Source organism: Archocentrus centrarchus, chromosome 16 (assembly GCF_007364275.1).
Source record: "Archocentrus centrarchus isolate MPI-CPG fArcCen1 chromosome 16, fArcCen1, whole genome shotgun sequence".
Lineage (NCBI taxonomy): Eukaryota > Metazoa > Chordata > Actinopteri > Cichliformes > Cichlidae > Archocentrus > Archocentrus centrarchus.
In genome coordinates this window covers 993,511-1,010,476 of record NC_044361.1, presented here as the reverse complement: position 1 = coordinate 1,010,476, position 16,966 = coordinate 993,511, and the positions used below count along the sequence as shown (strand labels likewise).

At 45.5% G+C, this 16,966-nt stretch overlaps 1 protein-coding gene across 2 annotated transcripts; it reads left to right on the top strand.

The window, feature by feature from the left end:
• The first annotated feature begins 2,796 nt into the window (after positions 1-2,796).
• LOC115793848 (ras-related protein Rab-11A-like) lies at positions 2,797-15,237 on the top strand. 2 transcript variants are annotated; one of them, XM_030748991.1, is made up of 5 exons: positions 2,798-3,105; positions 7,037-7,232; positions 8,847-9,040; positions 11,114-11,194; positions 13,520-15,237. In XM_030748991.1, the coding sequence occupies exons 1-5, from the start codon at positions 3,066-3,068 to the stop codon at positions 13,657-13,659; spliced, it is 651 nt and encodes a 216-aa protein (XP_030604851.1). In that variant the 5' UTR covers positions 2,798-3,065; the 3' UTR covers positions 13,660-15,237. The 2 variants fall into 2 exon arrangements, with proteins under 2 accessions (XP_030604852.1, XP_030604851.1); XM_030748992.1 differs by lacking the exon at positions 11,114-11,194 and having other exon boundaries at positions 2,797-3,105.
• The last annotated feature ends 1,729 nt before the right edge of the window (positions 15,238-16,966 follow it).

Below are 16,966 nucleotides of genomic sequence, written 5' to 3'. Positions count from 1 at the left end.
CAATCCGTCCATGTTTTCCAACTCAGCGTTCCCAGGGAGATGGAGCCTATCCCAGCTGTCACAGGGCAGTAGGCGGGGTACATCCTGGAAGAGTCCATCACAGGGTTAACAGACAGAGAGAGACACCATTCACACTCACATTCACACTTACGGCCAATTTAGCATCATCGCTGTAACTAACAAGCATGTCTTTGGACTGAGGGAGAAAGCCAGACCACCTGGAGAGAACCAGTACAGTCATGGGGAGAACCTCCACACAGAAAGGCCCCAGCCAGCCTGGATTTGAACCAGCGACCCTTACCTTTTATTCATCACAGTAAAAAAAGAATGATGGATGTAGCCACTGTGATGTCACTCATTAGCTGTGGACCTCTTCAGATCTGACGTTAGCATTTTGGCTGTTACCGTGCTGCTTTCTTGGAGCCACGTTTTGAAGAGGAGATGGAGAACTATGTTATAAAATAATGCTGAGAAGCTGGTTAAGCTGCATCCATAAGGGTCCAGCGCACATACACAGATACATGATTCCCTTAAAATGCTCCAACATGCACAAACAGCACAAACCTAGTAAAGAGGTCCAGCTCAGCGAGATGAGGCCGAGCAGACGGCTCGTGGCTGCAGCCTCCTTCATCGGTGCTCTTTGTCATCCAAACAGCAGAGACAGTTATAAAAATGCATAGAGTTGTTGTGAATGTGGAAACTATCCACAGACTTCCCTTCTGCACTCGTCTGTCTTCATTGCTTTTAAGCCTCATTCTAACTCAGGGGTCTGTGAGGACTGACCTGCTTATGAAGCCAGAGGAACCGCAGCTTCTGGCACACTGGCCTCAAAAACATTATTAAGGCTTATCATTTGCCAATGAAACAGTAGTTTTTAATCACAGTAGCACATACTATTAAAGTGACATCAGTCCTCATAGTGAGCTCAGCTCTATGGAAACTCTCTGAGCCAAAGTATTAAAACGGAAGAACTGAAGTCTGTTTCTGATTCAGGCTTCTCGTTCATCCACATGGAACGCTTCGCTGCACCGAGGGTCGTCACCTCACAGGAAATCAGGTCTGAAAATTTCAGAAACTTCAGCATTAATAGATATGAAGACACTAACACGTGGAAAAAGTTCTGGGGGAAAACCACAAATGAATTTCAGCCGTATGGCGGCACATCCGTCTAACAGAGTGGGTCAGGGCAACCTTTTCAAGCATATCTTCTTTCCTCTGGCTGGGCTCAGGTAATTAACTGAGCCAATCAGCGGTGGCCAGAACGATGATGCATGCAGAGAACAAGTGTGCAGACCTCTACCAAAGGCTGATGTGTTCCCAAATCAGCTGTTATATGTGAAGGTAGGGCCTGACAAACCATAACAACTCTTATCAAACACTCTGGGTATCAGCTGATCAGTTCATATCTGGTTTCATGGCTCTGACCACAATGTAAATTAAAAATAAAATAAGGCAGTGAAATCTTATCTGAACATATTGTTGATTAATACTCTGGAATTTCAGGAGAACCTCCCTAACTGCTGGTTCATGTACTTACACTGTGTATTATTAACCATTTGGCTCTGATGTGCATGTAGAAAATAAATGTTGTACATTTCTTTATGTTTCCAGAGTGTCTGCATCACTGAGCTTTATATGTGACAGTTACATGTCAGGGCCATTTCCAGGCTTATTTAAAGGGTGGGATCAATAAAAAGGCCCACAGGAAATCTGAACATTTGATCAGAAATAACACTGAACATGATTTCAGGCTCATGGGAAGCCCCATGACTTAATACCTATGGTATTACATGAAAAAAAAAAATCTAATTCTACTAATCATAATTCTACTTAAAAGCTTCATAGTGCAGATATTTTAGCATCAAAACTCAAGTACCTAAAGTAAAAGTACTCATGCAGAATCATATATATCACTGGTTCAAAACCACTGATTTATTGATGTGTACATCACATCACATGTTGCAGCTGGAGATGGTTTTAATCACTTTATCTATAGCTAAGATAAGAGTAGATTTATATTTTAATAATAGGTAAATGGTGCTGGGCCTGTCCATGCTCTCATCAACTGGTTAATCTCAGGAGTACAGATTAAATAAATAAACTGAAACTAATAAAAATTAAACTAAAACCAAGCAGAATAAAAACTAAACTGAAACATGCAAACTCACTCTGCAAACTGTGACATAGCTGTACTGTAACTGAAAGTTTTAATAACGCTTTAATAACTGTGTAATAACTGTGTAATAACTGTGGTCTTTCGTCAGTGAAATCCTAATAATCCACTGAATTTTGATTAATTGTGGTTTGGTAGGCATTTATCACTGCCAGAATCTTCTAATTTCCCATGTGCCCAGCTGACTGGTTCTGTGTCAGCCCTATTTAAAAAATGCCGCCCAGGTACCTGCTAGATGTGATCTCATTTGTCTTCCTGGAGAGCTCTTGGCTCTTATATCACACAGTGCTGTCTGCCAGCTGGGCAAAACCTGAGGCTGGATAATGTTGGGCTCTCCCTCTGATATCATAGTTACCTTACAGTATACAAGGACTTAGAGATGATGTAAATAAACCTGAACAGGATGTGCTTATATGTTATTACCATTTGAAATACCCATGAGGGGAAAGTCGCATTTTTCCATCTGAAACAGGGCAGATATCTTCGTGCTAACGTCTGAGGCTCGGTTTTACCTGTTGCGGCTCCGGGCTGCAGACGTCATCCCAGTTAACGACCGGCGACTAAATCGTGAGCGACAGCACGGCAGACCAATCAGATCAACGCCCGTGACAGGTGTCGTTCGACTATTGACCACTGGGAGCGAGCAAGGGGGCGGGCCTTAGGAATCGACGTTACGTCGCAGCCTCGGTTATGGCAAGTGACAGAGAGTGAGGAAGAGGAGGCGAAACTTTCCGGCTCGGAGTTGTTGTATATAGTTAATGTGGCAGCGCCGCGTTAGCCTGGCACACAGTCAGCCTCGTCGTGTCTGAGCGAGCACCGTCTCCGAGGTCGCTGTCGAAGACAAACTGAATACGCCAGAAGTTTGTTCCGGGTAAACAGGAGCGGAGAAACTATGAGCAACAGAGAAGACGAGTATGACTATCTTTTCAAAGGTAAGCGGCCGTTAACCTGAAGCCAGTCGGCTACGTTTGCGCTTCACCTGCGAGCGAGTGTCATTTGATGCCGAGCTGCGCACCGAACCACGGAGACGTTTGTCCCACGTAGACACGACGACACCTGCGTCGACCTGTAACTTTGAGCGCTTTGAGTCGGAGCTGAAGTTCTGAAGGGGACGTGTAGACTGCCGCAGCCGGAGGCAGCTCACAGGACCCGGGGACGGCGCTAGGCAGCATCTCGCAGGCCCATGATGCAATCATCTGGGGATGCGGCGCTGGCCAACATAAGATGAGGCTCAAGTTTAAGGACTTCAGGCTTTAGGAGTCTGACTGTACAGGAAGTTTAAAGAAAGGCGCTTTCGCTAACAGTTACACCGCTAACTGATCATTACAAGTTCCTGATACGCTCCGGGATCTCTCAGGATACCCTGAAATTACACGTCTTTGCTTTGGATGGCTTAATTTGTTGTAATTTTTGCTCTGTCAGACGTCTGAAAGCCTAAGCACAGAGGACACAAACAACAGTTTCTACTTCAAATAATACAGTTTAGTGTTCGATATGGGCACAAAAAGGCCCCCCCACCAAAGGAAGATCCCTGGAGTATTTCTACTTCACTTCCTGCAGTGTGTGCAGATAATATTTAAAATGTACGTCCCCTGAAATATAAATATGTGCTGCTCTGTAGATGTCTGAAGGGCTTAAGAACAGAGGGCTGGACAAACATACACTATCATATATAATATATAACATATATGGCATTAAATGTTTACGAGCCTCGAGGAAGAGGAGGAAACATTTTTGTTGACATGTCTGTCACTTCCTGCATGTTTACATATGTTTACTATTCATGACAAAGAAATCAGCACTAATGCTCCTTCGCCGTGAGCCTTTTCCTTTGTGTGAAGGAGACATATTTATATGGTTAGTGCATCATAAAAAGAAAAATGTCATGTTTTAGGGAAGGGAAGGACTTTCCCACAGCGTTCAGTACCAAATGCACTGGATCTGAGGAAGAGGGCGTGATCGTGTTGGTGTGGCTCCCCGGTCAAAGCGGCTGTTCAGAGTTATGCCTTATCATCACTAATGGTGAATGAAGCACGCAGGATTTTTTAAATATAGAAGACTAAGCAGACACGTGTTGTCAAACTGGAAATACCTGCAGGAATGGGCCTCAGAGTCGCTCTTCATCAGTGGACAGGCAAGATTTGCTGGCTGACTCACTGACTCACCCTCCTCAGGTGCAGTGGCCGTGGTTTTAATCAGAGTAACGAGCAGCAGTGCGAGGACACCGATAAGTTTGTGAAAGCAGGAAAGGCGGCTGCTCCTTCTGCACCTTGCTGTGGGACAGCGTGAGTCGAGCTGGGCGAGCTCTCAGTGAGTCACACGAGCATTTTCATACTGACAGAGCTCACACAGGAAGTCATCCTGCTCTCCCGCGGCACCTCTTTCCTTGACACGTGTGAGTCTGTCTTTGTGCCACTTCACCTCTGTTTCTCAGTAACAGCACATTTCATATTTATCTTGACACTTTTCTAATCTCGGCCGTCAGATTAAAAGAGCATTTATTCTGCTCACATAGAGGGCACCTCTTCCAGCTTTCTGCGGTAAACACTGGCACCTGAGTAGAAATGAAGGAATTGACCATTTAATGTGTCTTTTTGGGGTGTGATGATGTCTGTAAGCAGGACTGGTCTGCATATATTTAGGTCAGTCAGTCACTGAACATGAAACTCTTTGATTTCCTTTATTTGTGGGCATTTAAAAGCAATAAATGAGCCCTCCTTTAAAAACGTGTTAAATATTTTATTACGGTTCTTTGGGGGAAGACGGAACAAGAAAAATCCTGGTAGTTACTTTTTATTCTATATCATTACATCAATTAATGTCCCTGAACAGACAGACTCTGTTCTCAGTATCATTTAGCTCCATTCTTCACTCCCACAGTCAGGCCAGCCGGCATCACTGGCTGCAGGATTGTACACTATAATAGAGGGCTGTCATATCTTTTTTTCTGAAGCATTCAAGCTCAACAATAGGTGAGTGAATGGGTGTGTAATGCAGCAACGGCATTACCTGTCTGATGGCAGAGCGAGGCCCAGAAAGGTTGCATAATGATTTCTAGTACTCCGCCCAAGATCTTTTGTGCAAGACAAAATGGAGAACTCGGAGTAACATTGTCACCTTTTTTGATGCCCTGGAGAACCACCCTGTTCTCCCCGTGTACATCCCACATTTTCATTATTCCCGAATGTCTGACTAAGCTGGGAAACCGTGGACCGGGTTCTGCTTCGGTCTGTCTCGTGTTAGTAACACTCGAACACAGGGTTTCATTTTCAAACGAGCAGCATTGCTGAAATATAAGAGCAGATGCTTTGGTTGATTAGTTCATGCAGTTTCAACTTTCCAAACAAGTTCCTGTTACCTAAGAGCGGGGCGGCAGGTTCCTGTCCACAGACTGACTCACCTGACAAATGTGGAAGTGACAAACATGCTTCCTGATAATGTCTGTTCCACATTTTTAGGAGAACGTCCAGCCTCTATTTTTAATCTGATTCAAAGCCTGTTTAACGGCAGGCTTACCTAAAATGCTTTGCTTTACTCTGTGTCACATACCTGCTGTTGAGGTCAGCGGATCCCTGTGAGAGACGGGCTCAGGCTTCAGGCTGCCCTAAACACTCCGTTTTTTTACACTCTTGGCTCTGCATGATGTCATAGAGAGGGTGTCCCTAATGTGTGTTCACACCAAACACGAAGCCTTGTGTTATTCACACAAGTACAGTCACTGGAGATTTGGAGATGCACAAATATTCCCCCATAACAGCCCACAGGAGGAGGAGCTGGAGTGAAGTCACAGTTTCCCAGCTCCCCTCGTTTTAATATCGTTTTTATGTGAGGAGACTCTGAATCCTGCACGACTGGCGACCGTAGGCTTGTCCTGTATTTCTGATGGAGTCCTCAGTCTCAGCTCAGTGGTTTTCATTGTTGAAATATTTTTAATTTTTGCTCGTCTCTGTTGGCATCACATAAAATGTTTGGTGTAAACACGTCATTGAGAAGTGCTGTGTGAGGTGGCTGGCACTCGGATGGTTTTGCATGTTTTCGGTTCCTAATTTTCTGCTGTGAGAAGCTAAAATTAAGAGGTAGAAAGAGCAGTTTTCACACATGCAGTGCACCACGTCAGATCTGACATCTGTAACCTGCCGGCCCGTCGTAAGTGGCTCCTTTCTTTGCATCGGTGCGCGGAGGTGGCTGTTGTGATTTGGTGCTGTATAAATAAAACTGAACTCATTGTGAGTCGTAATTGTCGTCTTAAATTCTGTTATTATTTACTAATTTCATCTGTTATTGATGTATCGGGCACCAGAACGTCCTCCCCACCTTTACTTTGCAGTAGTAAAGGTTTGCAGGACAGCGTAGTAATACAGTGGTTATTACACAGGTCTGTTCCTCTGCCCCTCAGTCACAGACGGCTGTGCCGGCCTCATATTTGACGAGTACACGTCGGCGGTTTCACCTGGATCGCTGTGCCTGTGTTTTTCTGAGGCGAGCAGGTGGTTCTGGTATTTCGTATCCTCGGTGGGAGTCCCCTGAGTTTCTGCTCTGCTTTGGCTGGGAGCCACACGTGCATCATTGTTGAGGCAGGCCGTCTAACAGAAATGAGGATCAGATGTAATTAAGGAATAAAAAAATCTACCCATCTTTGTCTTTGTGGCATAATGGACTGTTGAACCCGTGGTCTGCAGAGGATTTGCTCTCCCAGCTGCAGCCATAAAGTGGGCTGTGGTGCTGAAACACACCCGCCTGATATCCAGTGACACAGGAGTTCATTCTCTTTATGAATTTTTCTCTGTAGCACGAAGATAAGCTCAATCAATCAGACTGAACGTTACATTGTGTGACCCTGCTTTGTTCTTCATTTCCCTGCAGTGGTGCTTATTGGAGATTCGGGCGTAGGGAAGAGCAACCTGCTGTCCCGCTTCACCCGGAATGAGTTCAACCTGGAGAGCAAGAGCACCATCGGTGTGGAGTTCGCCACACGGAGCATCCAGGTAGAGGGCAAGACCATCAAGGCGCAGATTTGGGACACAGCTGGACAGGAGCGATACCGAGCTATCACTTCAGCGTGAGTTGATGAGTGAAGCCTCTGGAAGCACCGTTACACTGCTGTGTTTCTACACACAGGAGCAGAGATGTGCATCCTCGGATCCAGACAGTAATGGGCCACACAGCTCCACGTGCAGCTGTTATAAGAAGCATATATGTGGACAGGAAAGAAAAAGGGCCTTCTTTATTTCTTTTTTTCCTTGTATTTAACCTTTATTTAAGCAGGCAGATGTGCAGGTGTCCCGCCCTGGGCAGCAGTGGTTACTATAGGATTTATTTAGGATCATTAATTTATTATTCCAATAAACGGCTGCACAAAATGTTCTAACTGCAGGTTGATTTATCATATTGGTTCACACTCATTTCCCATACAGAGGCAACAATCTTATTATTTCTGCTGGGAATTATGAAATCATGAGTGTCTCCATCTTAAGATGATGTGCCAGGAAAACTAAATAGGCACCATAAACAAAGCAGCTCCTCTGAGAGAAACTCGTCCAATTTAAAATGGAGCTGAATCTGAGCCAGAGACTTCAGCAGATTTTGTTAAGTGTCTGATGAGGTGACAGAGGGACACGCTGGTGGAGCGTGGAGCAGAAGAAACCTCACTGAATATCCACTGCACTCCTCCAGGAGCATCTCAGGTTCATGTTTGCTCCACGTGCTGCACACCGTCCTGTCTCAGTGCTCTGACTGCATGTTCAGGGACATGGAGGCTATTCTGGGCAGGTATGAATACAGGTGTGCCTTTTAATGTTTTCGACTTAATCCTGGGTGTGACTTGGACACACAGAGTTTAAACTAAAAATACACACATGAGTGCACACAGCACAATACACACAATAAGTGTGAAATACACAGAAACTGAAATTATAAACTTGAAAGATCAGTTAGTGATGGACACAGTCGCCTCAAACAGGCTCAGCACGGCTCCAGATCATTTAAAATGACCTGCATCTTAGTTCCATAAGATTGTGCAGCTTTAGGGACAGATAGAAGGAACCACAACAACTTCCCATCCTGTTTTTGATGGATGTAGGTCAGGAAGTGAGCTGGGAACAGACTGAGAATAGCCTGTAAATAAGGAGCTGTGTTTGAGCCTGTGCAGGGACAAAGCAGAGCAGCAGTGTGCAGTCGCGGGGAAGCGTCATAAGGTTTGTGAATTTCAGCGCTCCATATTTGAAGATACATGCGTATAAATAACATCCCCACAGACATAAGGGGTGCTTCCTGGTTCTATAATATAATTTCAGCTTTGTCAGAACCGTCACTTACAGCCTCATCATACTGGGCTGCATTAGGTGATCAGGACCTGCCTCCGTCCAGGAATTCTGGTCAGTCAGCACATTATTAGAAGTGATTAAACTCCAGAATGTCCCTTTTCTGCTGTGGGACAGGAAGCCTTTGCTCATACTGCTCTCTGTATACCAGCGTGAACTGTGTGGAGACCTCTCAGGCTGTGAGGAAGCGAGCACAGCCCGTCAGTGTTGGTTTGTGTGCAGTCGCTGCAGCTCGAGTCAGAGCCGGCTGAGTGGATGTGACACACACAGTGAAGCCTAAAAACTGCAGGCTGTTACGAGAACAAGTCGTGTCCTCGGTTTCTGACGTGTTTGTCTGATCTCGTGATGTCCAGGTACTACCGCGGAGCTGTTGGAGCGCTGCTGGTTTATGACATTGCCAAACACCTGACGTACGAAAATGCGGAGCGCTGGCTGAAGGAGCTGCAGGACCACGCAGACAGCAACATAGTCATCATGCTAGTGGGTAACAAGAGCGATCTTCGCCACCTAAGAGCCGTGCCCACAGACGAGGCCAAGGCTTTTGCAGGTAAAGAATTGTGACTGTTGTTTGTAACATTTGATACTTTGTGACAAATCAAACATGGATTAATAGAACCAGCTGCCTCTGCAGTGAGTATCCCATCCATGCTGACGGTGGTCTTTGGTTCTGCATAGCAGCACGTGAACCGGTTCTCAGTGGCCCCTCCTGTTTGCAGAACATAGACTACAGCCCCCCAGCTGCAGTCAGCAACAGTGAAGGAATCTATTTAACCGTGGGAACGGATCCTAGAGTTTAGATGAAGTGGCCCCAGTTTGACAGTTTGGCTGCTGCTCTGTGAGTTTTTAGAACCAGAAGTGACCATTTTGGAAAATAAGCTGGAGTCATTTTTAAAATTATTGCCAGAACTGAAGCCCAAACTTCTGAGTCTGGACCACACAGCAGGACAGTGATTTGTCAGATAAGAGAGGCCCAAAGGGTCCAAACGCAGCAGAGGTGCTCAGTGTGCAGAGACTGCAGTTAGCACAGGTGAGGGCTGGCAGGTATGGATCAGCTCCGGCTGCATGAGTCAAACTCCAGGATCCAGATTTTTCTGAAGGGTTTTGTTGTAATCATGTTTCTTCGTGCTGTAAACTTTTAACAATCTGTGGGTGGATTCGAGGCTCTGCACTGTTGGCCCTTCACTGGCTTCATGTTTCAGCCACACAGGCTGAAGGAGATCAGGACGGTCGCCTGTGTGAGCGGTTTGGCCACTAGTGATGATGATGATGATGATGATGATGTATGTTAACAAATGCTAAAATAAGTGTTCAGTACATCTTGGATGGGCATTAATAAACATCAGGCTGCACAGGTGAAGTGTTTGTGTGGGACATGTTACACCTCGTGTTCACCTGTGCACATACAGCAGGTATTGTATTGATCTGTGAGGTTCCAGGACTCAGCCTCATTAGATTATTATCAGGTTAAAGCTGTGATAATGAAGTGATCCCCAGCTGCTTTAATTAGGTCCTTAAGCACTCTTCCACGTGTCATATGTGTTGCTGACAGGTAATTAATGCTTTTCATCTGTTGCAGGTTTCAGTTGTGTTTGCACTGTTTTTAAACCCCTCTGCCTTCCAGTGCACACATACGTTCCCACCCACGTGTGCACTGCGATACTGTAAATTACTGTACGTAGATGTGTTTAAGTACTTAAGAGCAGCAAAAGTTTGAGTTTGAATGATTTCATCACTGATGAATTTAAAGGGTTTGTCTCAGAGCTTTTCAGTGGACTTGAACCTTTTTTATTGTTTCTCAGTGCCTGAGCTTTCCGTTCAGTCCTGACCTGAAGGCATCGACTCGCTGATCTCATCGACTGATCTCAGTGCAGCTGAACGACTCAGAAAGACTGAAGTCAGTCAGACACACAGTTCCTGTCTGTGTTAGCGTAAAGGCGCTGCTGCTGCTGCTGTCAGATGAAACATGTTCATCGGTTCATTTGATTTCTACACCTCGTTTACATGAAGACCATGTGGTTCACACGCGTGTGCAGAGTGTGGTAATAACGAAGACCGCACACAGACTAGCTCTCCTCATTTGTCCCAGTCACTCTAAATTAGGATTTTTTATTATCATTTGCAGGAGTGCAGTTGATTTCACCAATAACCCACTTTGAGGTGATTTATTGGTTTCACTTTTCATAATGTAAACTCAGATTTTATAATCTGTTATTATAATCTGTTAGCCTCTGTTCCAAACAAAGAAAGTTTGGAAAGGACTGCAGGTGCAGCCTTTTCTGCACAATGAGCAGCTTCATAGGTGAGCTGGATCACACCATACAGGCAAACACCACGCCTCACTGAATAACTGCAGTAATCAGTTATCAACATGGCAAACAAACATCAGTGAACTGATGAATCTGTCCAACCTGCGATGTGATCAGTCAGACAGGAAACGGCTGAAAGAGCTCAAACTGCAGTCAGTCTGAGCTCAGTGTAGCTGCAGTTAAAATGGTACTGGCCTTTAACACTAATGTTCCCTGTGTGTGTGTGTGTGTGTGTGTGTGTGTGTGTGTGTGTGTGTGTGTGTGTGTGTGTGTGTGTGTGTGTGTGTGTGTGTGTGTGTGTGTGTGTTGTCCAGAGAAGCACGGTTTGTCCTTCCTGGAAACATCGGCTCTGGACTCCTCTAACGTGGAGCTGGCGTTCCAGACGATTCTCACAGGTGAGCGGCAACCCCCCCCCCCTTCCCATGTGAAAAAGTGTTTTGGTACTTAAGACAAGCTCTGTTTAATACTTTTTATGCCTGTATGTTCATTTTCTCATCTTTGGGTTTATGTAACAGTGCCTTACCTTTGCCACTAGATGGCAGCAAAGTCCATCTAATCCTCTGCATCCGTGGCCTCGTGCAGTCTGCAGAAACAGCACCTTGATCTGTTTTAAGGTCAAAAACAGGAGTAATTGCCACACTAGTCGGTCCTGAGAGACGGCACAAATCCGCTTTTCCCCGCGTCACAGGATGAAATCACTTATTCAAGAATGAAAATGTGATGTGGGTTCACAAATGTTTCCCTAAGTAAATGTCTATGAGCGCTTTCCCTAGGAGGCATATGGCCACACTAACAAGTGCAAGATTGGATAACATGGAGACAAACAGCAATTGTTGTGACTCAGTCAACCCCTGGAGTGCCTAAAGGGACAATCCAACAGTGAGTGGCGCTTCCACTTGAATTGCCCCGAGGGCCATCAGCCTGCAAGGATGTGCCTCTTATTGTGACTCTGCTTCGTGCTGAATTTGAAGACGCCTCTGCTCAAAGCCTTTCTGCCCACACCACTGCTTTAATTCACACTAACTTCAAACCAACCAGCCCCATTGAGTTAGCATTGCTAATTAGTTCATTAAGAGAGAAGAGTGAGCAGTGCATCAGCAGGCCAGTAAGAACTGAACTTCAGACCCACTGGAGCAGAGAAGACGTCTCTCAAGTAGCAGAAGACGGTTCAGGGGTCATCAGGGGTCATCCTGGTGGGTCATTATCTGTGTAGGGTTTGTAGTAATGAGTCATGGTTTCACCACTTGACACGGAGTCTTGTTTTCTTTAAATGTTCTTGCTTCATAGGCAGTTTTTATTTCGGTGCACATGTGGCTGCAGTTTAGAGTTAAAGAGGCTCTCTGCAGCAGGAAGCCAGAGGTGTGTGCACACGTCCTGACCGCTGCAGTGACAGCGAAGCCAAAGTTTAGCTCAAAGTCGTCTCAGACCGTTTAAAATAGCTCAGCTTGATTGTGTTTAACAACCATCATCATAAAGTTAACAAATGTCACTGAACTTTTAAAAGCAGTGACTTTGTGTGCAGGTTAAAATTCATTCAAATGGAAAAACAAAGCAGGTAATGAAAACCTGATGTGGGGGTTATCTGGGAGGGAGTGAGCTCTGACCGTAAAGCCCACCTTACGAGGACACTCTCCCCCGCTCCCTTACAGCCCCCATACTGAGACGTCTGCAGCAAAAGGCCCGTGCAGTAGCGAACAATAGAGAGTCCATAAGTATAGATATTTTTTATAAAAACAACAAAAAAGGAGCTGCATCCGGTATGGAGTCAGGTCCAGACTTGCACGGGCTCATCCCTAACAGCCCTCTGCCCCCGTGTGCCGAGCAGAGAGTGACGGAGAGCCGACGGCCAAACAACACCTCAGATGCACACGGACCTCTGCAGTCAGGACACAAAGAAAGCTGCAGCCATTAATGAGCCGTCATAGCTTCACCTACAGAAACCAAACTGAAAGAGCACGTTTACCTTTTCAAGCTCTGAGGGAGGGGCAAACGCACACTGCTGTAAAGGAAGTGCTCGAGCCCAGGTGAGACCATACAAAGACGAGGTTCACCCGTCCTTAACGGGGCTGACACACTGAGACAGGAAAGCGTTCACACTCACACCTACGGCCACTTAGCTGGAGACACCCGCACAGGCACAAGGAGGACATGCAGACAGCACAGAGAGGCTCCAGCTGGGATTCAGACTTGGGACCAGGAAGGTGAGGCGACGGGGCTAACCGCTGAGCCACCCGAGCCTTTAAAGGAGGAACGAATTATGCCATAAAGATTTGACACTTTCCCAAAAACAAAAACAGGTAATAGTAGTGAAAATAAACTCTATTAGCAGAAGCTGTTGCGTTGAAGTGTGGTAGCAGCAGATGGATGAAGAACACTGATGCTCGGTGTGTGTTGGAACTATGAAACTTGGGTGTATGTGCTGCTTCCCAGCGTGAGCGTGCAGGATCATTGAAGCAGAGCACAGTTCTCACAGTTCTAATATAAATGTATTGCATCTTGCAGCCTAAATGGAGACTTGATTGTGCCACATGACATAACGATGCCAGTTTAGGATGGAAAGAATCCGTGGCGGCTGCCAGGAGTCTGGATAGAACAGTTGTTGTTCAGTTTTGCCATGCTGCTTGTCCTTATCACAATATGTCCCACTGTTGGCTGGATTTAGAGGCATCTACACATAACTTACTCCCTTTCACCCCTCTGTCTCGCTCTCTCCATCACAGCCATCTACAACATCGTGTCACAGAGGCAGATGTCAGGACGGAGCGACTCAGACTTCTCACCAGCCTCCAATGTAGTGCCCATCACCGTCGAGCCCACCCAAAACTCATCCAACAAGGGCGCTTGCTGCCAGTCTAACTGAGACGTTCCCGCTGACCTCCTCCTCCTTCACCTCCAGGCAAACGGGGGAAATAGCCAGATAGACAGATGGACAGGGAAAATGGAGGCAGGTAGAGAGAGTCTCACGAGGACACGTGGGTCTGATTTGTCTGTTTAGAAAACTTGATACAGTGTGAAGAGGAGGGACCGGTGAAGGAGGTTTAAAGAAGCAGCAGCAGGAGGGTTGTGTCAGTGGAGAGAGGACAGGTGACTTGCACTGTTGGTCAGAGGCACATGATCAGAATTGATTCCCAATCTAAGAAATGTTTTATTAAGGTGTCCTCCCTTTGAACGCTCTATTTTACAAGCTAGTAAATGGTTCCTTTCAGTTTCCCTCTGGCGGGATATTGAGCTGTAAAAATCCACTTCCAAGAGACTGAATTGCAACCCCCCCCCCATCAGCACTGTCCTTCCCATTTTCCCCAAATGTAGATTCTTTAGAGAACAACGTCCCCTTCCAATATTTATTGAACACTAGATTGATGTGTTGTTTGGCCAAAGGGTTTAGCCGGTTTGTAGTTTCCACTCTGATTTCTGAGCGCGCTCCTTCTCTTCTTTGTTTTTTGGTTTTTTTGTGTTGTCGTGTGTTTTTTTTATGCTTCTGCCTACAATCATATCTGTGTGTGTTTAAGGGTAATGTTCCCTCGCTGATGTAGGGGCGAGGGGCTCAGGCCATTTTTCCTAAATGCACATGCTGGAATTTGATTGGTTCGAGTTGTGTTCCACGGGGCCTCTCGGAGCAATAACATCCCTTCCCAGCACTGACATGCAATTTCTTTTTTGATTGCTTTTGATCTTTGTTTGGAAGGCTTTCCTGCTCTGTGCACACTTTGTACTCCACCGATGAGTCATGCTCCTGCAAGCTTTGCTAAGCATTCACTCTAAATGAGATGGGATAGCTGCATTGCTAGTGGATGGGTTAACTTCCTAACATGGCACTGGCTCTGCCCAGGACCGTTCCACCCCCGTCCTGAACCCGTAGCAGCAGAGAGACGGATGCACGGACGGCCCTGTGCTGCTGCCGCCTGCTAGCTGGGATACATGGCTGGATAATATTTCAGGGGATGAGGTAGTGAGGGCACTCAGCCCTGCCCTGCTCCTGTGGTCTCTGATGTACCCGAGATGGCTTGTTTTACTGTAAATGAAATCCTCCACTGCCTGCTCACCTACTCCTTTCCGTCTCTCCCTCTACACAGTATGTAACTGGAACAGGATTCTGCCTTCTGGGATATCCCCGAGGTCTGCCCTCGCTTTCACTTGTCTTTATTTCCTGTGGAGGGGCAGGTGGGGGCTGTGTCAGGAGCCAGGATTGGGTTTGTTAGCATCTAATAGTTTAATAGATGAGAAAAGGGAGAAAGGATGGTAAGGTTTGGAGGGGCTTGATTAAATCCAAAGGTGATGGACACAGATGGTGTTTATCCTGCTGATGTTTCCACATCAACACAGATCCTGTTGACTTCACAGGTCTTAAACTGGGTGGTGTTAGGTTAGGGCTTTTTAAACATTGATTCTAATATGTATATTTGGACTGCATATGTATAAATAAATCTCATTTCTTATAGTCTCTCTGTCCTTGTGTCTTCTCGGGATTTTGCAGAGTAAGAACAGGTGGGAGAAAGCCGCTTCGTCATTGGTTGAAAGGCAGAATTCATTGAATGAGTCATGATTTAGCCGCCATGATTGCTTTGTGCAGAATATATTGACACGGCTATATTTTAGCAGCCTAATCCTGAACGTACACTCTAATTTAATACGATATTTGCACGGTGCTCTGCAATAACATGTTCCTCTGATTGCTGAATTTAAAATGTGACTATTTAGGAAAGAATAAAACCCCACAGCTGTTGTTGATTGGAGATCATTTCATTTTTGTTTTATTAGAAACATTTACAATACATCTTGAATCTTGGAAAAATAACAAAGAACCAGAACTAACATGGCGCAGATACAATAATAATAATAATAATAATTATAATAATAAAAATGTCTCCAAAAAATGTAATTCACAAAAAAACATGTGCTATAAGAAATAAACCTGCAATATCACATGCCTCGTAGGGGCATGGCACACTGTAACAGAGTTCAAAGACTTCTTTATTATTATTATTTTTTCCCATCCATCAAAGTTGACGGTCAGCCGCGGAGGGCCGCGGCGGCAGCCCTCCTCCGCTGCTCACAGAGAAACCAGAAACTAATGCCAGCTGCTGCTGGCCCAAAAACTAATGCACTACAACCACTATTAGACCGGCATGAAACACTTCTACTGTGCTGGAAAAATTGGAAACGCTACCAAAGACAAACTGTCAGACTGCATCGGCCTCTCTGGAAACGTTAGGGAGTTTCACCAGCGAGCGCCGCCTCAGTCCCCGACCTTTCCATGCAGCAGAAAACGTGCATTTGGAGCCTTTTTGCCAAGTTTTTCATTTTTGAAAACTACATCTTGTACGAACCGAGAACTTTGAGTTAATTCCTGCGTGTCGCAGACGCTCTGTCATCACCAAACGGGGAACTCAGGACTTTGATGTGGGGACTGAAACGGCCTCCGTCTGGCTCCAAACTCCAGTCAGCTTTCTGCTTTCCAAAGAGGCTCCAACTATGAAAATCTACAGAGGAGGAATGGCCCAGGTGGAAATCAGGCCTGCACCATTCCTCCTGTCTAAGTGACCATACAACATACATGCAAACTAGTACGGTAATGAAGCTGTTGTGTGTATATGTGTGCATCTAGTTACATAGATCTACTACACAGTGCGCTGTTGTCCCCTCCCACATGCCTCCACCTGAGCTTCACCTGGTGAGCCCGTTGGGGAAGGCTTTGCAGCTGATAACGCCGTCGATCTCAAACTGAGTAGCAGAAGTAGAAAATGTATGAATGAAAGTGTACAAGTTAAGTGTGGCCCTGCTGGTGGAAGGGTCACAGCTGCTCATTCATCCTAAGCGTCGCAGTTTTTTTTTTTTTTCCTTTTTTTTCTCCTTTTTTTAACGTTTGATAAGTAAAAGCGAGTTTAGATTACAGAGGAAATGAGTAATGTGTTCAGTCAGTAACATGGGGTTAGTCGAGGGGGGAGAAAGGGTTACAGCAAGCAGCACCACACAAAGAATGCTGATGCAGGAAAAATATATAATTGAGGCACAAAATTGATGCTCTGTGACTAAAATATCTCCAAATTCTAAAAAATATTATATTATTTTCTGTAATTATTCCATTGTGAATGCACTGATGTTGAAGTAGTGCACGTGTGAAGTTAAAATTTCAGCCATGGAGAACTTCATCCACCTCCAGGTGAACG